General features: G+C 35.7%; 1 protein-coding gene across 8 annotated transcripts; it reads right to left on the reverse strand.

Moving 5' to 3' along the window:
• Window positions 1-6271: 6271 nt before the first annotated feature.
• On the reverse strand, window positions 6272-23860 carry LOC111022265 (protein INVOLVED IN DE NOVO 2). 8 transcript variants are annotated; one of them, XR_015789926.1, is made up of 9 exons: window positions 23683-23860; window positions 20390-21744; window positions 20093-20274; window positions 19571-19639; window positions 16616-16900; window positions 16247-16459; window positions 15486-15722; window positions 15153-15274; window positions 6272-6722 (listed from the first exon to the last, which is right to left on the reverse strand). XR_015789926.1 is itself a non-coding variant. In XM_088122049.1 (8 exons), exons 1-7 carry the CDS (start codon window positions 23694-23696, stop codon window positions 15492-15494), a joined length of 2349 nt encoding a protein of 782 aa, XP_087978175.1. In that variant the 5' UTR covers window positions 23697-23860; the 3' UTR covers window positions 14892-15274; window positions 15490-15491. The 8 variants fall into 8 exon arrangements, 4 of the variants coding, with proteins under 4 accessions (XP_087978175.1, XP_087978174.1, XP_087978172.1 ...); XR_015789929.1 differs by having other exon boundaries at window positions 15153-15298; XR_015789927.1 differs by lacking the exon at window positions 6272-6722 and adding an exon at window positions 6729-7878.
• Window positions 23861-23956: the final 96 nt, after the last annotated feature.

Raw genomic sequence — 23956 nt, forward strand, 5'->3', positions numbered from 1 at the left:
TTGGTATTAAAGTGCCTAGACGAATCATGCAATTGGTACCTCCGTTCTTCTCGTTACTTAGATGGCAAAATATGAGTTATTAGGAAATATGTGGAGGAACATAGTTGTTCTATTGATGTTGTAAAGAATGATCATAGGCAGGCAACCTCAATGATGGTTAGTCAGTGTGCGAAAATAATCATGAACATTAAAGGTAGTTGTAGTCCTCGCGACATTATTAATTACACTCGAAAGAACCATGGTGTTAATATTAGTTATTACAAAGCTTGGAGAGGAAAAGAGAAGGCATTGGAATTAATTATGGGGTCAGCCGAAGAGTCGTATGCGCTCATTCCGTCGCTTGCATCAAAGTTAATCGAGAAAAATCCAGCTAATGTATATATATTTATTGATATTGTAGATCTGTTGTATATACGTATATGTATCAAACTTTATCATCACACCATATTTTTTTTATTGATACTTCAATTTGGGTGTGTATGTGTACATTTACCGGTAATTATCATGAGGTCGACGCTATAAGCATATTCAAATATTTCTTTATGAGTTTTTCTGCTTCTATAGAAGGATGGAAACACTGCTTTCCTGTTATATCTGTTGATGGCACACATTTAAAAAACAAGTTCCAGGGAACACTACTAACCGCTTGCACTTTGGATGGAAATTCTCAAATATACCCTTTGGGTTTTGCTATTGTTGACTCTGAGAATGATGCATCATGGGAATCGTTCTTCCGTAACTTAAAATCTGCACTTGGAGAACCTAATGACCTAGTGGTAGTGTATGACTGACACCATAGTATATCGAAAGAAGTTTATAGTGTATATGATGCAGCACATCATGGAATTTGCATCTTCCATTTATTAAGAAATCTCAGACAGCGACATAAATGCAAACTGATCGATGGATTTTTTAATATGTGTGCAAGGGCATACACAACATTTGATTTCGAATTACATATGAGACATCTGGAACAAGTAGTTCCAGAAATAAAGGAAGAGTTGCAAGAAATTGGATATGAAAAATGGGCTCGTGCATTTTCTACTAAGAATCGTCATGGTTTAATGACAACAAATATATCAGAAAGCATCAACTCCACTTTTAGTGAAGCTCGTGAGCTACCAGTTATCCGTCTTCTTCAGAATATAAGAGACCTGATGCAAAGATGGTTTTATGAGCGTAGATCTTTCTATAGCTGTCAACAAATAGACATTACACCCTGGGCTGCTAATGCTCTACGATCATCCTTAAAAGAAAGTCGCACGATGGATGTAAGTTGTCCATATACTTGTATCATTTTATTTGTCGTTCGAAATGTTGCCTACTAATACTTCATTTTGTATATGTACAGATATACCCCGTGGACCAGTACCTTTATGAGGTCCACAACGGTGATAGACATTTCAATGTAAATATTCTCCATTGTACTTGCAGTTGCAAACAATGGGACGTAGACTTCATTCCATGTTCACATGCCTGTCTTGCCATAAGCCGTAGAGGATTAGAGACACTCGTTTGTACACAAATTCTACCATGTTAAAACATTACAACAGTTATATTCAGGGAACGTACACCCTATTGGTCGGATTGAAAATATACTTCCTGAAGGGATGTGAATCCCGGAGCGGAAACGGATTTTCGTTGCTGATTTTCGGGATACAAAATCGAATTTTAAAGAAGAAAAATACAGGGGAAAAACAAACCTTTGAAGAACGTTTTCAGTGAATTCCCCTCGAACACCACCACCAAATCTTCCTCGCTATCCTCTTGGGTCTCGGGATCGTGCTAGTGGTAACACCTTGATCGAAGAGAGGGAGAGATTGAGAGAATCTGAGAGAAATCCTGGGAGTTTTTTTTTTTTTCCTTTTCTGTAACCAAAAACTTGTTCTTCTCCTTCTCCAACGCTTGGAGAAGAAGAAGAAGGGTGATGTGCAGGGGAGTTAATATTAATAATAATAATAATAATAATATATATATAATAATAATAATAATAATAATTAAAAAAATATATATAATAATTAATATATATATAAAATTAATTAATCAAATTAATTAATATAATTAATTATTAATCCAATTAATAATTAATAAATATATATATATACATAATAATTAACACTTAATTATTTATTATAAAATTAGAATCATATTCTAAAACATTTCTCTCGTATAACCTATAGTTTTAATGTACATCTTATGCACATTATTTTTAACCTATAGTTTTAATATGAATCTCATTCATATTAATTTCATTTGAATCTCATTCAAATAATATCTCTCATAATATATAGTTTTAATTTACAATTAACTATATATATTATAATGTATCAATATACATATAATCCTTTAAGTAATTTGAACAATACAAATTCTTCCAAAAATTTGATCCTCGTTTTACCCGTTATGAGCTAGCAAGGGGACCTAATGGACCTACAGATTCGAAGCTTCAACGATGCAAGATTAATCGGTCAAACTCATCGACCGAGTTAATCTAGATTCGTTAACTACGGGTCATTCCACTAAAGACCCGCAGTTGCACTCTTCTCACTGCAGAATGTTTTCGTGTCCATGGATATACGACCATTAATGACGAGTCAATCCTTCACGAGTGTTCGTAACACAAGTTGGGTCGAATTACCGTTTTACCCCTGAGTTACATCTTACTCCTTAAACACCACTGCTCCTCTAATAAACAACCCGGTTATGGTCCAACCAATAACCGGAAGTCCCTCTCAGCCAATGAGAGGGTGGGGCCCCTTGTTCAAGTCCCGGAGTCAGCATTTAAGGGAACACTCACCTACTTCCCTAAAGTCGGGGAAGAGTGAATTCCATCTTGTGAAGTTATGTTCTCAGCTCCCCACTCGGTCTCGTCCCCAAAATGGTAGGAATGTTGAGTCGGCGACTTGGGCCACTCTCACCCATACAGATCAAAGAACGAGCCCTCACGGGCAGGAGTCCATAACTCACTCAGGATTGAGAATGAGTTGCCTGGTCATCCTAAGAAATGGCAATCTATTAGTTAACGGTGTTACAACTAAAGATTGCTTATTTTGCGGTCCGGTCTTATACAAACTCATTGTATAGGATACCCCCACTCGCATGTCTCCACACGAACGACCTGGATCGAATCGTCTGTAACCTTTACAGAGCGGGTCGTATCCATAGTGTTGCCAGGATAAAGTACCCATCCTAATCCATATACTATAGACCCTTTAGGTTATTCACGGGACATTATCCATTCATATATCAGGGGTATATCAAATATATACCTCATATATCAACTATATACCCAGTATATATACTGTCCCAATTACATCATAAATAACCTTGGATGTTTAGTTTATTGGATTTTGGACAATGCAAAGCTATGATTCAACAACAAATTTATTGAATAAAAATTTATTAAATAGACATTTGTTTTTACAAAATACAAACTACGAGTTTAGGGCAACACACCCAACACTTCCATCAGTTCAACCAGACGATACAGAGACTCTTCCTCCTAATGTTAAACGCTCAGCTCGTAGACCACGCAAAAAAAAGACTTATTAGTCGTGTTGAAGCTACTTCCACATTAAGATGTGACATATATCATAAACTAGGCCATAATCGCAGACGTTGCAAAAACCCACCTGCTACTTGAATATTTTATACTTTTCACCATTTGATTTTTATTTTTATGAAACAATAGGTAGGTCATCAGGTATATTGCTTGCAATAAGGAGTTTGCTTTTATATTTTAAGTTTAGATATTTATTTGACAACTATTTTAAGTTTATTATTATGATCCATATTTAATATTGTTACATTTTTTTCTTTTACTTTATATTTGCATCACTTGGTAGATAAACCTAGCCACATGGGTATATGCTCCCACATGTTCTTTATCATTTAATAATTCATCGACAACAAAACAAAATTAAAAAATCGAACACTCACAACCCATAAATAAAAACGATAATGAAAATAGGTGATGTTATTTTAAGTGCCCAATTCCATAAATTAGAACGCAAAATTCTCCATAGATCAAAAACTAACATCCCAACAAATAGTCACAGTTAGACTTGTGAGACTGCAAATATCCATAAACAAATGTCAAATGATAAGTAAATGCAAAAAGAACCCTATAAGTTCGTAGGAACCATATGTTATTCCTGGGTCTGACTTAAAAGGTCAAATGATGGCTGATAGTAACATTTTGGCAGATTTTCTAGAATAGTTGTCTTGCTTGTCCCTTTCATTGCATCAATATATATGCCTTCTGTCACTTTTTCTGTCTTCTCCATTTTTTCATTTTTTTCTCCAACTTTCTTCAATGCATTCATATTGGATTTCAACTAAAATTATATACAATATATTAGCTACCATAATCAAGAGAAATATAAAAGTATACCATTAATTAGTATAATAGTCAATGTTCAAATACCTCGATGAGCGGCCTCCTAGGTTGAGTACTCCGCTGCACTGGATCTTGTATTCTAATACTATTAGCCTTTGAATTATAATAAAATAAACATTAAGAACAAAATTTTCATTAAGAATTCTTTAACATTGATGAACTACTTAAGAACTACTTACTCGTTTTACATAAAGCGTCTCAAGTTCAACAGCGCTCCTTGAAGACTTATTCGTATTCAGAGGTTTATCCTATTTTTAAAAGAATCAATAATCCGTTTTATAAAATGTATATGAATATATACACATCAAGTAGCATTACCTTTATAATTTCCTTTCCTTTTTGGCTCCGTTTTAATTTTTCAATGATTTTCGACTCATCGATTGACCGAATGACTTTATTGATAATGTCATCGTTCTCATCACGGGCCTATATTGTATTTCATACAACCAAATTTAAACTGTGTAGTGTATCTAAGTACAAAACCAAGCCTATAATTCAAAGTATACAATATTACATGCTTTGTCTCTTGATTGACTCCCCTCTCAACCATGCCACCACCTTCTGTTGTTGATTTATCAATTATATTGGCTTCCACTACTGGTCTATCTCTTTGTGGTTGGTGTCTGCCAGTAGGGTCTTCATCATAATCCTCCTTTATTGTTTTTTGGCTCTTTTCTTGGTTATGATCATCTAATGTTGAGCCATGTTTCTCTCGTTGCTGTGTTTCCAAGTTTTCAGATTCCTTCTTAAAAGAATTACCTTCCTGCAAAAGTTCATAACTTAAAATATGTAATGCTAGCAAAATCAAATTACAATTATCAAGTAATTATACAGGGTAAATACTAACCCAATCAACACTATCTTTACCAAGCTCCATCACATCCCCCATGACGATAAACCTCGCTTGTATCTCCTCTTCATTGGCAAAGTCAGTTTTCATAATACCGAACATTAAATTTATTGTTCTGATGACATCGTCCAGTTTACTCACAATTTCACACTGTTTATTTAAAATGTCATCTTGTTTTTTCTCAATTTTCTCTATTCGCTCGTTCATTGCTACTTCTCTAACAAGCAAGCCTCCTACGTTTCCTGCTCCACTATGCTGTCCTTCATTACGCGATGTTAATGAATTACATATAAATGGTGCAAAATATGGCATCAACAACTCATCATCAGTTGGATTCATTTGGACTACTTCCAACTGCACAATTTAACAATGTATTTATTAATATACACGTTGAAACAATGAAATATATGAAGATAAAATGGAATAAAAATAATTGATTACCTTCTGTAAATCAAATATTTTGGAAGCCAAATCTTTCCATTCAGGTTGCACAACAACATCCCAATTGATAATCCTAGGAATGTCATTTCCAACGCGTTTTGCAAAAGCATTTGGGGGTATACTCAAGTAGGAATTACCTCATACGCCCAAATCAATAGTGCATAAATGAAGCCGCCTATTCCAATGCCTATCTTTCATCGACTCTCAGTTGCCTTTTTCATACAGTCTGTCAGTAGATAAAATGCTACCCTACCCCGAGGATAACTATTAAAAAGTTCTGGATCATCCACCATAAGGATATGTTCCATTTTAACATGAACAGAATCTTGATGCGGTAGAATGAAGCTTTCTAAACAATACAATAGCGCCATCTTCACCAAATCGTCGTCTGTTGCATTCTTACTCACTTTAAACGTAAGTGAATACATCTATTTACGGTTTTACAATAATATAATTATATAAACTAATACATATATATCAAAATAATTCAACAATTAACAAAATATGAAGTAAACAAATGTATATATCAATTTATCAACCAAATTCAAAAGTCAATACATCTATTGACTACTGTACTACAAAAGCTAGTACATGTATATCCCAATAATTACCTCACTAACAATGCACTCTTTCTCAACTATCTTGAGACGTTACGACCACTGAACAAACTTGGTTGACGAACATGGTTTATGCGCCGCTAATGTAGCGGCTTGTCGAGCATTTGACAAACTCACACCATCCATTTCAAATGGGATTTGTCCCGTGGACACACGAGCAATCCAACCCGTAGGATTTCCTTTTCCTCTTCCCATTCTGACTTCTGTAGGTTTCCCGGTAATAGGGAGATCTGCGAGAACTCTTACCCATATTTTACCATTTCTTCGGAATTGTCCGCTCATAGCACGATGGAATTGTCCGATTATAGCCCGACGCGCTGCTTCAATGGCTCGATATGAAAGATGACCAGCTCTACAACTTTTAGTGCCATATCTTCCAAAACCAAGTTGTGTACCGTCTGGTTTGCAACTTTCCCTGGAGCATAAGAGTATAATTAGAATCTAATTTTTAAATATACACCAACATCCACTGAGTTCTTACCTTCTTGGTGGATTCCTTACAACCCCAATTCCTTTTAGGGTCAATTTTAATCTGTTTTGTTTTACCTCCGACCAAGTCTCCTCTACCCCTTTTTTTGCTGGTATCCTTCAATTTCTTACTTTTCTTTCCTTGGACAACATCACATTCTATAGTATTCATTGGAGTCTTTCTTTGGGGACTTGATGATTCAATTTGTATATATAAAAATAAAACAAAATAGATTAAACTTGAGGATTTATAACAAAACAAACAACCCATATGTAAAAAGATTTATATATACCTCTTCTTCACTTTCTAAGCTGATTGTGCACGTTTCTCTTCGACCCCCTGTTATTCCAACAGCCTTCAATCGTTCACTCGATCGTCGAGTTATTCTTCCTCTAACTTTAACCATATCTATAAATTTTATTTAGATTTTAATTTACTTAAATATAGTAAGTTTGTTGGAGTTAAACACATATACTCCTCAAATATGGTTATTAACAACACGGTAGGTCCCACATTTATATATTTTTAAAAATACACCTAAAATTTAAGAAGGCAAAAAATTTCATTTTAAATTAAGCTGCAAAGACCTTCATCAAACAATCAACCTTAATCAGAACAAAGACCTTCCTCAAACAGTCGGGGTATTGACGGACGAATCTTATTCAAACGGCAGGGAAGTATGGACGCGCGACGGCGGTATTAGTTTGTACTGCGGTTTCGAGCGGCGGCTGACGAAACTCCGGCGGATGGGGGACAAGAGCGCCTGAGCAGCGGTTCGGCTACTGATGGATGGGACGGCGGTTGGTGCGTCGGTGTGGATGGGGCGGCAGCGTGAGCGGCCAGCTGGGCGGCTGTTGCGAGTTGGGCGAACCACCGATAACTCGACGGCGGCGTCTGGCGAAGCTCCGGCCAATGGGAAACGAACTCGCCTGAGCAGCCGTTCGGCGACTTATGGATGGGGCGACGATTAGTGTGTCGGCGTGGATGGTGCGGCGGCGTGAGAGCGAGGAAGAATGCTGCAGCGCGTTTTGCGTGGATGGGAGCGGCAGCTGAAGCAGTGGCAGCGTCTTCTTTTGCAGGCTGGAGGAGGCGGCAACTGAAGCTGTCAAAAGCAAGAAGAAAGGTTAAAAAGTTTTTTTTTTTTAAAACCCTAATTTCTTAAAAAAAATCAATAAAGGTATTACTTATATTTACCACCTTATTTTTAAATCTTATATTAGGTAGGGGTAGATTTACACCAACACAGTTTTATCAATTTTATATTTACTCTCTTATTTTTGAATCTTATATTAGACATGAGTAAATTTTAAAATCTACACCAACACACTTTTATCAATTTCTTTTAAAATCTACTTTCAGACTCTAATGAGTAATTTAAAATTAGATTTAAAATAATAATTAGTAATTTTAAATTAGATTTAAAATAAATATTTTAATTTCATTTAGATTTTATTAGATACGGTTGATTCCCTAAAATTAAGGTTGATTGTTTTTTCAATTCGTAAAAATCTTAGATACCTACAATTATATATATATACCTAATTGGTTACAAGGGTATATTTGTCTAAACATTTTATCAGTATTTTAAAAAAAAACCATTTAGCCATTATTACAATATCTCATAGGTTTGGTCATTTTTTAAAATGTGTTATTAAATTTGGTCATTCCTGCAGTTGCCCCTAAAATTTGGTCAATTACTAAATGTCACATCACAATTTAAAATTATATTTAGGACCAGTCTTAAATTTACACGTGCCCTAAATTAGGACAACTGTAGAAATGACCAAATTTAATAACTTTTAAAAAATGGCCAAACCTATGAGATATAGCAAAAATGGCTAAATGACTTTTTTTTTTAAATATTGAGAAAATGTTTTGACAAATATAACCTTGTAACCAATCTTAGTATATATACATAATTTTAAGGATTTAAGATTTTTACGAATAACAAAAACAATCAGCCTTAATATTAGGAAAATCAAAGTATCTAATAAAAAATAAATGAAATTAAAATAATTATCTTAAATCTAATTTAAAATCGGTAATTGGAATTTCAAAGTAGATTTAAATTTTTTTTTATAAGACTGTGTTGAGGTAGATTTTGAAATTTATCCATCTAAAATAGAAGATTTCCAAATAAGAGAGTAAATATAATTTGGGAATCAACTTACCTTTATTGGATTTTTAACAAATTAAAGTTTGGCCCCAATCATCCATTTCTTTCACGCGCCCTTCACGCTGCCGCCCGAATCCATCTCTGCTGCCCTCTCTGCTTCCCGCTCCGCCGCTGCGTCGCCCAACCCGCCACCGCACCATACCATCCCAACCTAGATTCGGTCGTTCAACTGCCACATCTTTCCTTTCGACACAGATCCGACCCTCCCTGCCGCTGCACCATCTGTACTAGCCAAGATTCGGGCATCCCGCCGCCACGCTTTGTCACGGTCATACCTTTTTCAACCGTGCAGCCGCCATGATCTAAGTTCGACCATGGCCATCCTAACGGGGAACTCAGCCCCAGTACACTTTTTGCGCCCTTTGCGGCTTTGTTGGACCTTAGGTGAGGTTCTTTCTTCCTCAACTTAGCTTCACTTCACGTTTCCAACCAACTTGGTTCTCGGCCACTCAGTCGTCCCACTCCTACGATGAGCCAGGACCTTACCGAGATGAGTTCTGACATTTGATGGGATCAGAACGAGCTTAAAATGCCAACCGGATACTACTGAGAGATTCCTACAGCTTAACTATGTTAAAATTAGCTTATCGGACGCCTCTAAAATCATTCCTACCGAGAAACTAGTCAATAACGAGCTAAACGGCCTTACTGGGTACTGCTGTGATGATTCCTGCCGAGATCCTGACAAGGAATGACTAAACTTGACAATCGGGATGAGTCTTGTCGCTTACTGGGCCAAGACTAGCTTTTTCTCACTTACCGGGTGTCCACCGGTACTGTGGGATGCCACCCCGAAGATCGGGATGTCATCGGGCTTCGTTGCTTGCTTGGACACATCTACTGAGAACTGACCCATGAGTTCGTATTTATGATCAGGGCCTTTCGGACATCCATCTATCCGGACACTATCGAGGCAAGATGACTCTTGCACTTGTGCCATCTCACTCGAGCATACCGTCCAACATAAGGGTCTCGTGGTGCAATCTTCGACACATGGATCGAGGTGCAAGGCCGGCACACCCGTGCTGGCCGACACTATCCTTAAGTTTTCTATCCTTAAAGGAAGTCGCCCAAGACACTCGTCTTGCAGACACTCGCCCTCACCATGACACACGCATGTGCCATGGGGTAGCTCACTTAGGCCCTGACATGGCCTAGGGGTGGTGGTGAGCCAATACCATGCCTCCCCCTATAGTACATTCTAAGGCAATCTTGGTCTGGCAGGCATGTACGTGCAAATTGGCAAGGAGTCACTCACCAACGTAGAGTGCACATCTGAACTCTGATTGACACAAAACTTGGCATGCTTGCATATCTCACTAATATGCATCTGGCTCTAAAGCCGCTCGTCCAAAATCTCGATGGAACCCTAACTTCTAGGGTCATGGCCCAGGGCCCCAACTGGCCCCCGTTGAGCTTGTCACCGACACCACTGACATCGCCTTCGTCTTGCATTCTGCATACGCCTTCTCTAGGCATTCTTGTGCACATCCTTTGGGTGTGATAGATGATGCACCATCCTCTTTAGTCACATCATGACACTTCTCTCTCAGCCCTCAACATGTCCCAACGGGCGACATATGAGTATCACCACCAGCGTCACAACCTACTATCTACTAGTATGGTTGTGACACGTTGCACCATCCGAACTAAATTCGACCGTCCCGCCATAGACTAGAATCGGCCACCGTTGCCCACCACTTCGACTATTCGAGGAAGGTAAAATCTTTGTTCTGATTTTGCGTATAAAACTTAGTTTAAAAAGATATTTTTTGTCTTCTTAAATTTCAGGTTATTTTAAAAAATATATATATAAATGTGGGACCTACCACATGAGCATGTTGTTAATAACCAAATTTGAGGAGTATATCTGACAAACTAACAGTAAAACTTAGAGGAGGAATATCTTGATGATCGAGTGAACGATTAAAGGCTGTTGGAATAATAGGGCGTCGAAGAGAAACGCGCACAATCACCTTAGACAATGAAGAAGAGGTATAAATACAACAGTTTATATATGACTTGTTTCTTTTTTAAAAAATCCTCTCATAGTTGATTTATCTTTATATATACAGATTGAATCATCAAGGACCTAGAGAGAGACTCCAATGAATGTGATGTTGTCTAGGGAAAGAAAAGTAAGAAATTGAAGGAGACCAGCAAAAAAATGAGTGGGGTAGACTTAGTCGGAGGTAAGACAAAATAGACTAAAGTTGACCCTAAAATAAATTTAGTTATAGAGTAGTACATATATGTATTGACTTTCGTATTTGGTTGTTTCTTGAATTGACACATACATCTATTGACTTTCATATTTTGTTAATTTTTGAATTATTAGTACATACATATATAGACGTTTTAATTTTGATGATTGAGTTGCATTGTGATTTATACGTGTATTATATTCTAATGTTGATTTTTTATCAACTGGTATATACATTTATTGACCGTATAATTTTGATAATTCTTCTAAATAATTCTTCTAATATCTGAGAGATGTTGAAATTGTCATACCCATTTTTTTCATTGCACATACCACCATATAGAATTGTGATTACTACATTCATCATTGTTGTACCCATTTTTTTCATTCCACGTACCACCATATAGAATTGTGATTACTACATTCACTATTTTTTTCCACGTACCACCATATAAAATTGTGATTACTACATTCACCATTTTTGTCATTCCACATACCACCATATAGAATAGATACAGTAGGTCCATTAGGTCCCCTTGCCAGCTCACAACAAGTAAAACGAGGATCAAGAATTATGAAATAATTTGAAATGTTCAAATTATATAATATACGTTGATACATTATATAAATATATGTTAATTTTGGATAAAGATTCAAAATTAATACAATGTATTTTGAGAGTCGGGATTAATGTTATGGAAGGAAAAAATTCCTATTTTCTACATTATGAATTCCCTTTAGGAATTTAAAAGAAGAAGATATCCTGATGGTCTTGGGATTTCTCCTAAATCTATATCTTATATCCAAAAGGATAAGATATCCTGATGGTCTTAGGATTTTCCCTCTATAAATATAATAGTAAGCTAAACCCTAAAGGAACTCTTAAAAAAAATCTCTCAAGTCTCTTGCTCTCTCAACCCCTTGCAATTGGATCCCACAATCTGGATTCTCGACCGAGAGACTTAGCGAGGAAGATCGAGTGGTGTTGTCTCATTGTGTTTACATGAAGAAGAGTCTTCAAAGGTAAAATCCAACATTCTTCTCTATTTTATATTTTTCTGTGTTTTAAATTTCAAAAGAAATTCAAGAACGCATTCTACTGCTTCCACTCCGAGATTCACATCCTTTCACAGGAGCATAATTTTGATTGGCAACCATGGCTGCCAACTGAGTAGGAGGATGTCTCTCTTGATAGCTATAATTTATCCAATTGAAACAAAGCGAGTTTCGTGTGCCCTGCTTGTTGAAAGATTTTGCAAATAATACGTTGAAAGGCGCCATCTGGAGAAGTTGATTTACCAAATGGAGCAAGTAAGGGCGATAAAGACAAACCTCGACCATGACCAGGAGTACCAAAATTGGGAGTCAGGGGAACCTCTGTCACGCCCTAAATTCGGATTGTTATTCTGATTCTAAGATGAATTTTGACTGGCGAGTAAAGCAATAGGCGAAGAGAAAGCCTCATCGCATTTGGACTATTTGTCAATCACAGCTTCCTCTGAAACTAGAAGAACACGAAGTTCATTAAACGAAACCGATAAGGACCGAGTGTGCATTGATGTTCGAAAGCTATTGTATTCAACAGAAAGTCCGTTTAAAATGTAGATGATAAGATCCTCGTCTTCAACAAGAACACTGATATTCGCCAATTTATCTTTAATTTCTTTAACTTGCTGAACATACGGCATTTCTTGGACACAGACTATAGATTGGTCTTTAGGTTTACAATATTTGTCCTTGAATTGTAAGAATAATGTTTCACTAGAGTCTCCCAAATCTCTTTAGATATTTCATAGCCAACTATATCTGATAGAGCAGTAGGCAAGAGAGTTGCATTGATTAAGGTCATGAGAACATGATCCTTACAATCCAATCTTCATAGATCGGATCAGATGCGGATACAGAAGATGAATAAGTTGTAGGCCGGGCAGACGAAAAAGGCTTCGGCTTAGGCACACAACCATCAATGAAACCAAATAACTTGTGATCTTTCAAGATGGATATGAGTTGAAACTTACAGAGAACAAAATTTGAAGAATCAAGGTGGATTGATACCATATTACATATATTTGACACGAGAAAGATAGGTGAAGCAAGATCTTTCGAGGAGATAAAGTCCACCATTGAAGCGACGTGAGTCAGAGAAGGGCTGATACCATGTAATAATCTCTATTAAGAAATAGAGTATGCTTCACTTAATTAATAATGAGTACAAAGTCTATATATAGATTGAATGGTATAGTTATAACTATCAAGAGGTTATAAACCAACTGATCTAGTAATACAATACTATTAAGTGGAACAGGCAAGCTTACTTTACTTTTCTTCTCTCTGTTCTATTTTTTAAAAAAAGAAAACTTAAGGACTATTAAATATAAAATTGAGTTTCTTGCCTAATAGGTCCTTAACCTTTAAATTTTAAATCAACAAATCTTTAAAGTTCAAAAAATGTATAATAAGTCAGTAATCAATTAGACACAATATTGAAAGTTTATGAACCGCTATTACATACATATTGCAAGTACATCAGATACTATATATGTTTATCGCATACATATATCAATAGTAAGATATATTACAAATATATATCATTTACCTATTGAACCTCTGTTTTTTTTTTAAGTACTATATTTGAAAAAACTAAACGTGGTTGCTATTCTACTGATTTTACTAAAATTTTTTGCCATATTTGAAACTGTGCCTAAAAACAATATTCAAATCACTAGAATAGTTACTTTTAGTAAGTTGAAAATTTTTTGCCATATTTGAAACTGTGCCTAAAAACAATATTCAAATCACTAGAATAGTTACTTTTAGTAAGTTGAGAGACTAAACTGGTTATTTTTTAAAAGTCATACAGGCTAAAATAGACATTTTATAATTGAGAGACCAAAATAAAATAAACCTAAAAGTGGAGGGATTAAAATAAGATTTAAACCCTTTATTATCTAAAATAGAAATATTCTTTTTTGCAAAGACAAAAAATTAGTTTAGTTATTATCTTAATTTTTGACATAAATACTGTTGGAGCAACCACTTGACCCTACAACATTTGGTGTCGAAAAATACATAGGAATTACTAATAAAATAACAATAATTCAATGACCCAACAACCAATTGATATGGAATATTTGATGAATAACTTGATTCATGTAAAAACTTATCGCATAGAATAATAAATGAATGTAAATTTGAATATAGTTTGGTTCAAAGCTCACATACTTGTTCAACTAATAATAATATTATTACGCTATTCTTTTATTCATGTGGTTTTATTTTTTAGGAAACTTTACAATAACATCCTAACAACACCCACTCTTTTTCTATATATATTTTGCAAAATAAAATTAAGTATATTGCAAAATTAAAAAAAATAAAAAAAGATAGATATATCTCACACCCTGAGACCAAGGCACGGATGGAATTAAAATCCTATCAAGGCACGTAAAACACCAACAAGAAAGTCAACTACGCAACTTAAAATAGACAAATAGCAAAGAAAACACTACAAACCTCATCAACAAACCACATCATAGCTTATCAACATGAAGGAGCTACAACAAATGCTATCTCAGGCTCCCAGCTAGTAGCACGAGCATAAACACACTCTAAACAAAATGTAAAATAACTAGGCCTGAATATGAAGAAACCTCATTTCATTTTTTTAATTCGTATTCAATTTATATTATTATAGATTTTTCTTTTCTTTTCTTTTTTTCTCCAGTAAAAAAATGAGTTAATGAAATAAACCTGCACATTGGGGATAAATTAAAATTTGAAACAATAGGAAGTTAAAACAATGCCCTATATATCAGAGATCACTCTGCATTTTAAAAACACTACCAATATCAATATAACTCAACGGTCAAAGCACCTTTCTTAGAAATTGAAACAATAGCAAATTGCTCTCTTGGATAAGCAATTTGCTATGACTAACATGCACAAAGGAGATCGAGAAATTTCAATTGCTTTCTTCCTTTAGGGATTTCAGTCATACCAGAGAGAGATTGGATTGCCATCAGAGAACCAGACTCCACAGTAAGGTGAGTTATTTGGTTTTGGTCAGCAAAAACGGACACCTTCGAGAATAGCCAATAACTCAGCCTGAAAGGGCTGCAACTGAAAGGGGGATCAAAATCGGACCTGTAATTGTTTTCTTCATTTTTAAAAGATAAACTTTACTTTCAAATGGCAGAGTTCTACTATTCTAACGAAGATTTAAAATCATTCCCTTCTTCTAAAAGTTCCCTTCCCTATCACCTAAATCAGAAGCTGACCTCAATTATAAACACATAAAAACTATAGCAATATGAAAGTCTATAGCACTTACTTGCCTTTAGCTTTTCTTTCTTTTATGCAGTCTCCATTGCTTCAGAATATGAGCTACACCTTCCTTTAATGTCGCTTTTCTTCCCTCTTTAAAGTTCCAAAGATCCAACACAGTATATCTACCACTAGGGTTATACTCGTTCATTTCCATCAACGCTGTCACGACAGCCTCGTAAACTTCATCTCCATACTCATTCTTCAAACCTTTTAACATCTCATCATTTTCATCTATAATTTCCTGAAAAAGATCCATTCATGTTAACAAGAAGTCACAGGATTTAAATCATTAGAGAGATAATATCTATGAGCAGGTGGCACATGGCATTGGACAAGCCAGATCCACTCCTTTCCAAATCAACAACTTCAGGAAATAAACTCACGACACATTTGATAAGCCCCTAACAATTTGGTTTCTTTTGTTCTGTTTTTTAATGATGTCCACTTCCACTTAATTTCATTGATATTTTTTTTACCATTCTTACGAATACATTTGAAATCTGAGCCAACGTTTAGAAACAAAATAAAATTTTCAAAACTAATTTTTTTTAGATCTTAAAATTAAAATTTATCATAGATTTTAAAGATTTTTTTTCACGGGTAGATAACAAAGTAAAGAAACCCAAAGGTGAAGTGTTTAATAAACTAAAATGTACACAACAGTACACCAAAAACAAAATAATTACTAATTGGGTTTTTTTTTTTAATATTATGCATAATTATCCCAAAATCATAACAAGCCGAAAGGAAAAACTCTCTGCATACCTTAGCTTGTCCTCCATCGCCCTCTATAATCCTGAAAGGATGCCAGCTAGGGTCACGAATTTGATCCTCCCACAGTGAACACAACTCTACTGCTTTCGCTTCTGCTTCTTCCTTGACATACTTCAACTTTGTGGCTTCGCAGAATGGTTTGCTGTCAAGATCTCTCATTCTCTTGACACGAATAGCGGCTCGGTTCGACGTACCTCCAAACACCTGTGGAATAAAGGAATTAAAGTTACAAGGCATGAAAGGTGCTATCCAGTAGTCGGTATCAATATTGGCCATGTAATTTGACTTTCTTGAAGTCAATGTATTTAGCTAAGCACAAACAAGAAATCAATGGTAAAATTCAAAATTGCAACTACATACATTGATCAATTCTTTACGCGCCTCTTGAACTTCATCGTTTGTTCTACGCTCTTTGATGATGAGGTTTTGATTGATGTTTTGATAGTATTCAAATTCTTCTTCCTTCTCATCCAAATCTTGTTGAATCTGGTCCATTTCTCTCTTGGCATCATCATCATCCTCATTCATGTGTTTCATGACTTCTAACGAACCCTTCAACCTCTCAATTTCCAACTCTAATGCTTGTTTAGCATCAAGTTTCTGCTCCAGCTCTAGTATCTTTTTGTGAAGCTTCTCCTTCTCTTTCTGCAATAAGAAGTAAATTATAAGCACCCTATTTTCATCACAAACTAGTCTACATTACCACCGAATGCTCTCCCAAACACACTCATAGTCCATTTGAGTTCTTTGTAATCACATAATATTTTTGAATGGATGTTGCAAATATTTGCTTCCAAAACCTAGAGCTTGTTTCGTTTGTAATTCTTGTGTTTTAGATTTTTATGCTAGAATCATTCAAATAGCCTTTATCAAGCTATCATGTTGAAAGGTCCAAATCTTGGGTTTAGGAACAAAATTTCTATACTCTTGATGTTGATCATCAAGATAATTCATTCTAGCCTTCCCTTAGATTGATACAACTTGAACTATAAAACACGGACACGGCAAAAAAAGAGAAGTATCTGTGTCGGACACGTGTCGAACACAGATACGTCCAGACACGCTCCGGACACGTATCCGACACGCAATTTGAAGTGTCCCAATATTTCTTTTTTTTTTTATTTCAGACACGTGGGGACACATTTGGACACGGGAGGGACACGCCAGATAAAAAAATGTTGTTTCTTTAGCCTAATTTTGGAAGCCCAAGAAGTCTAGTTGAAATCTCGAAAACTTAAACTACAAAAAAAACCTAAAACGCTACCTAAGTGACCCACCCTTCTGTTTGTGTGAGTTAAATTAAATAAGCTCTATTCTTACTTTCTTTTTTCCTAATTTCATATGAATTAAACTATAGTAGAATATGTTTTACTAAATTAGGATGACAACTTCGACCCAATAATCAAATTCAAATCCTTCTCTAGGATTTTTTAGTGGATTACATTTACTATTTTTATCTTTTTAGTGGGGTACATCTTCAACCCAATAAATTGACTCGACATTTATGCTTTTTAGTGAAGTATATTTAGCATTTTATGTTAAATTTATCTATATCCTAAAAAAAATAATAAATAAATAACGTATCCCCGGCGTGTCCGTGTCTTAGTTTTTTAGAAATTGACGTATCGTCGTGTCCTGTCGTGTCTGTACTTCTTAGAACTTGAATTTGGGTTTCAGTGTTTTATGTTAAAAGGGTTCAAATTTCAGGGAGGATGTTCACTCCTACTAAGGTTCTTTTACACTTTTTCACTTGCCTTAATAACCACTAGATATTTCTCAAAAATATGAGAAAGTTCCCCACTCAAGTTTCTGTAATATCTAAGCCTAAAATTTAAGTATGGAGATTTTTTTACCAAAAAGAAAAGAAAAAAAAAAGGCACCCTATTCCAAAATACTTCTGGATGGATATGCATCCTAACAGAAGTTAAAATTTAACGAACAAGCCATGACCCTTGTGGAAGCTACCTCCAAGACATCCAAACAAAAGAATGGATATGCATCCTTTCAGGAACACCCAACATGTATTAAACAGAAAAAGGAGCATGACCCAAAACTTTGTAATGAACCCACAATGAAGAAAGAGGTGACTAACTGATTTATTAGCCTGCAAACAAATGAAATATTAAGATGAAGAAAGAAAAGAAAATACCTACTTTTCTAAAATATTTTACCTTTTGAAACCAAATCACAAAGAACCTAAATCTTATATATGGAAGACCTCTAAACCATGCGAAATGAGCAGTACCAGAAAGAGGTTTGGAAAGGCCAGATTCAGGAAGTAAAAAAAAAAAAAAAAACATGAAAAGGAACTAGTAAGATGCTTGCACCAAAATCTTCTTCCTGTTGAAGATACTCCCATCATGAATGAAACTCGAGAGAACAGAAAATGCAGAAGGCTCTAAGTCATTGTATAATATATATTTTTTCCAAAATATGAAAAACAAAATTTATGCTATAAAATAAATATAGAACTAATTAGGCAATAATGGTTAAGGAAATACAATGAAGATGAAACGGTTCAGAAAAGAAGAAATGCAGAACAAAGAACCTAATAGGAAGAGGGTACATTAGTCATTAGTAGGCTTAAACTTTGAATTAAGATAACAAATAGTGAGTGTTGGGGGATCTGGAATTTCGGGAAGATTGGCAGACATTAGGTAAAAAAATTGCAGGAGAGAGAGAGACAGCCCTCAGTAAGGCAATCAAACAATTCTACTAGGCTTGCTAATAATTTTCTACTCTGTACATCAGATTCCCACAATAATATTCTTGAAAGAAAATTCTATAGTCATCTCCTAAACTAACGTTTACAGGGGGAAAAGAATCATTCCCAAGGAACTTCGAATCCAAACCATTATTGCAAACACCATATTTACCTTTATTATAAAAGACAAAAATATGAAAATCGTGAAGTTCCACAATTTCTTACCACAGAGACCTTTGTTTTGAAGAAAAAGATAGCCAATTACCAAAACCCCAAAGATTTATGAAAACTGATAGGAATGTCTTTGGGGTAATTCAGGATATTAGTAGATAAGAAATTGGTTAGTAGAGATTTGTGATAAATAGAGTAAGGGGGAAGAGATGAAGGTAAGGAATTGTTTAGTGTGGTTCACGCTTGAGTAAGAATACTCAATAGAGGGGAGAGTCCAAGTACCTCAAATTACTTGAAAGTTGTTGTGGTTCTTCTATCTTTTATATTTCAATATATTTCTAGTTGTTTGGGTTCTATCAAAAGCCTCCACAAATATCTACAACCAAAGGCATATAATAAAGGCATAGAAAGACCCTAAGAAATTATAAATACGAGCACACCTTTTGTTCCCCAGCTAAGTGCAAGACTTCATCTTCTGCCTTCTTTTGCTCCAAAGTGGCCCTTGCATTCTGACAAAAAAGTTCATATTAGACAATAAAAAATTAGTTCCTATCAAGAAGATCTATTCTCAAGACTCTCAACAAGAGTATCCAGTAAATTAGCCACTAGCCAGCTAGAGCCACAATTTAAATGTTTTAAAATGATAAATACAATGGAGGTACACAGAGCTGTCTTCAATATTGGGTACTTCGTAGAAATTTATGACTAGAAACATGATGTAGCGCAATATGGAAAGGAAGCAATGTTACATTTGAGCATATTAGATTAAAAATTATAAATTAATAGGACTTCAAATATCATGCAAATTTTCAAATTAGTCTGTCCGTTTTAGTTCAAGTTACAGATACTCTTGCAAAATAAAATACACACCTCTGAAGGTAAAATCTCTCAAACTATAGAATGCTAAAAAACGATATTAAGAAAGCTTACTCAAGACGAAACAAGAGAAAAGTATAAAGTACCATTTTCTTCTCCTGATACAACTTCCTCCTCTCATTATCATTTTTAGCCTCACGATGAAGCAGACTATGTTCACGTTTCTGAAGCTCCTTCTTCTGATTTTCCAATTTTAGTTTAACTTTTTCGTGCTCTGAGACAATATGTTTAAAACGATCCTGTTCATCCTGCTGCATCCTTCTAATTTCTAGAGAAGTGAAAAAAAGAGTAAGCTATGGAAAAATATAATGTCCAAGAACTAAATCTTTGTGCGCAGAATTACACTATTATCAACCAAAGGTCCAAAGAAAATGCAATCTTACTGTCATTGTGAGTTTTAACTGTCTCATCCATCTGATCCATCAAATTAGTCAGGGACGCATTAGTCGCTCGAACTTTGTGAGCGATCTCTTTCAGGTGTAGATTCTTAGTTTCTAGTGTATTAGCTAAGTTTGAGAAGAGCTTTAATGCTTTACTATTATCTTCAGCCTCTTTACCCGATACAGTTTTCAAGTCCCCATTCCTCTGAAGATAATCCCCAAAAATGCTTTTTGAATAGTAATCATCATCTCTTGCCACCCAACCATATAGTTTCTCTCCTCGGTGCCTTGAAACATTATAGTCCCTCTTCCCGTGATGGTCAACTTCAAAACTCTTTTCAAACATTATAGCATTTCTAAAACCATCCCAATCCTTGTTAAACTCAACAACTGCAAATCCAGAATGACCAAAGCGGTTCCACAATGGATGAACCTTCAAAGGATTAAAACCTTGTCGGGTAAATTCATCTCGAAGTTTGGAACCACTTTCCCCAACATGTCGTCCCGCTTTTATCACTGTTTGTATGTTTGCTACAATAGCCATCCAAGGCCAGACAAACAACTGATCATGATCGTAGTGCTGCTTATTGCTGATAGGTTGAGGTTGATCCTCAGCACAAACATACTTGTTCTTGTGCCTCTCATGGCTGAGAGGTTGAGGTTGATCCTCAGTACAAACATACTTGTTCTTGTGCCTCTCTTGGCTGGCAGGTTGGGGTTGATTCTCAGCACAAACATACTTGTTCTTGTGCCTCTCCTGACTGGCAGGTTGGGATTGATCCTCAGCACAAACATACTTGTTCTTGTGCCTCTCCTCGCTAACAGGTTGAGGTTGATCCTCAGCACAAACATACTTGTTCTTGTGCCTCTCTTGGCTGGCAGGTTGGGGTTGATCCTCTGCACAAACATACTTGTTCTTGTGGCTCTCCTGACTGACAGGTTGAGGTTGATCCTCAGTACAAACATACTTGTCCTTGTGCCTCTCCTGACTGGCAGGTTGAGGTTGATCCTCAGCACAAACATATTTGTTCTTGTGCCTCTCCTGACTAAGAGGTTGAGGTCGATCCTCATCACAAAAGTACTTCTTCACGTACCTCTCTAGAGCTGAGTGCTTTCCCCTTTCTTTTATGCTCCAATTCTTTGAGCATCTCGCCGCACCAGAAGCATGTCGGAGAAGCTCCTTAAATTGGAAATCCTCCTTCCCACTCTCGGAGCAGTATGGACATCTGTACTTAGATCTAGAACCAGAAACTTTAACTCTTATGCGACCACGTTTCAGTTCTGCATAATAGAAGTCTTCATACTTCTTGAAATTATCAGTCTCAGTTTCTCTTTTTGAGCCACCAGACATCTTAGACCTAGAAAAATCACATAAGGTTGGTATACCGGTGAGCACAATAATGGTAGTCAAATACTGGGAGAAAAATGTTGAGGATTCAGGAAGTTACAAGATTAGATTTAAAAGATAACCAAAAATTAAATGGTAGCATCACGAGCAAGTAAAGAACTTCAGAATCTCAGATTAACTTCATCTAGTAAAATAATAATCAATTTGGAAGTAAACTAGAGTCACCAATTTGAAAGCAACGATTTACAACTCAAAAGTCGTAACTCTAATAATTTCTCAGCAAACAAACATCATGATGCCGATTTCACTAAATCAAGGACACAGCAAGTCTAAAATATATAATCTATCAGATCATCACTTAGAAAGCCAACTATTCGAGGCAAATGAGAATGACTCTTTGTACAGAAAGAATTGTTAGTGGAAAACATTCAATGTAAACATTTCAATAAAACTCAATTACAATGATTACTAAAGAAGATATTGAGACAAAATAAGAACAGCTCATTCCAGTAAACAGAGAGAATTATTAGTGGATGATATTAAATACAAATATTTCAATATCTCCTAGCATGACTGCTTTCTAGGATAAAGATATTACAACAGGCCGAACCATAACAATAAGCACAGCACTCTTAAGAGACATTATGTGTATGGTTTTAATGAGTCTAGGTTTATGAAACCCTGGGTTGAAAAGTCGATTGTTTGAATTATGCACAGAAATTAGTTCTATAAACTTGAGTTTGAGTTTGAACTTTGCATCACTTGTGTTTCACTCAAGATTAATGAGAGAGCATTGTCTTCCTTTACTGGAATAAATTAAAAAGAGAATATGTAGAACAAAATTAAGTTTCATAAGTTTGGTTTGGTGATGCTTGAATTTATGTAGTTAGTTCGTGAGATCAACAAATCCATAGCATGAGATAAAGTGAATTAACATGGCAAATATAGGATTGACTTCTTAACTCCATGTTACACAAACCTAACCGGGAGTCACCTACTTTTAAGTCTCAAAATAAGATGGAGGCTTCTCAAACAAATTCAGGTCCTCCAAAGAACAAACTCTATGTGATCCCAGTCAATATTACAACGAACTTCTCCTGTTACTCTCCAAATATTTAGTTCATTTCATTTATTAATTTGCAGAAATCTAGAAATCGCAAGAGCAGATAAATGAAAGTGGCAGGATATATGCTCAATTTGGACTCAAAAATCTCTTTAAGATAGAAGATACCCAATCAACACGGAAGACATTAAAATCGATACAATTCCCAAGGTTCATTCCACAATCATTTCGCACACATTTTGAACAGCCAAACAGTGCATCAACACTAACACAAGGCCATCAACAGACACAGCAAAACGAAAACCTATAAGCTATAACCTTATGCTCTTCAACTCACCAAACAAAAAAAAAAGGAAAACCACCGAAGCGTGAAAAGGAATTAAAAAATAAACGATACAATTTCCAAAGTTCATTCTGCAATCATTTCGCATACATTTTGAACAGCCAAGCAGAGCATCAACACTAAACACAAGGCCATCAACAGAGACAGCGCAACGAAAACCTATAATCTAATGCTCTTCAAGTAACCAAAAAAAAAACAAAAACAAAAACAAAGAAACGTGAACGGAATTAAAAAAATAAACGATACAAATCCCAAAGTTCATTCTACAGTCATTTAGCACAGATTTTGAACAACCAAACAGAGCATCAACATAGACAGCGCAACGCTCTTCAAGTAACAAAAAAAAAACATCAAAACGTGAAAAGGAATCAGAAAATAAACGACATTACGAGAGTATCCTTCCGCCATCATTCAGTAACATCGAAATCAACCAAACAGAGCGTCAACACACAGAGAGAAATAAGCAGTAGAGCAGAGAGGCAAATATGCAATATAATCTACATTTGAGTTCAGTTCAGATAGTAAAACCATTGACGTCGTACCGATCTTTTTCCATGGAGCTAAAGCTTTTTGATTTTCCGGCGACGGTAACGAACAACGACGAGAGAGAGAGAGAGAGATGGAGTAGGTTTCTTGAAGAGGAAGGAAGCAGAATGGTTTCTGGTTCTGTGGAAAGGAAAACTGGGAGGCTACTGTGAAGCCTGCGCCGTACGGGGCCCTCCCGATTTCATAACAAAATCAAAACAAATCAATTTTTCCCCTTTTTAACCGGATTTGCCCCGCCAGGGGTAGAATGGGTAATTACCTTTTAGAATT

The sequence above is a fragment of the Momordica charantia genome (genome assembly GCF_013281855.1).
Source record: "Momordica charantia cultivar OHB3-1 chromosome 3 unlocalized genomic scaffold, Mcharantia_2.0 BLBB01000003.1, whole genome shotgun sequence".
Taxonomy (NCBI): Eukaryota; Viridiplantae; Streptophyta; class Magnoliopsida; order Cucurbitales; family Cucurbitaceae; genus Momordica; species Momordica charantia.

Coding starts and splice junctions, on each gene's coding strand:
- LOC111022265 (XM_088122049.1), bottom strand. Junction 16,901..19,570: donor ACTTAGCTGGGGAACAAAAG/GTGTGCTCGTAT, acceptor TTCTTATTGCAG/AAAGAGAAGGAGAAGCTTCA. Junction 16,460..16,615: donor CGCGTAAAGAATTGATCAAT/GTATGTAGTTGC, acceptor TTTATTCCACAG/GTGTTTGGAGGTACGTCGAA.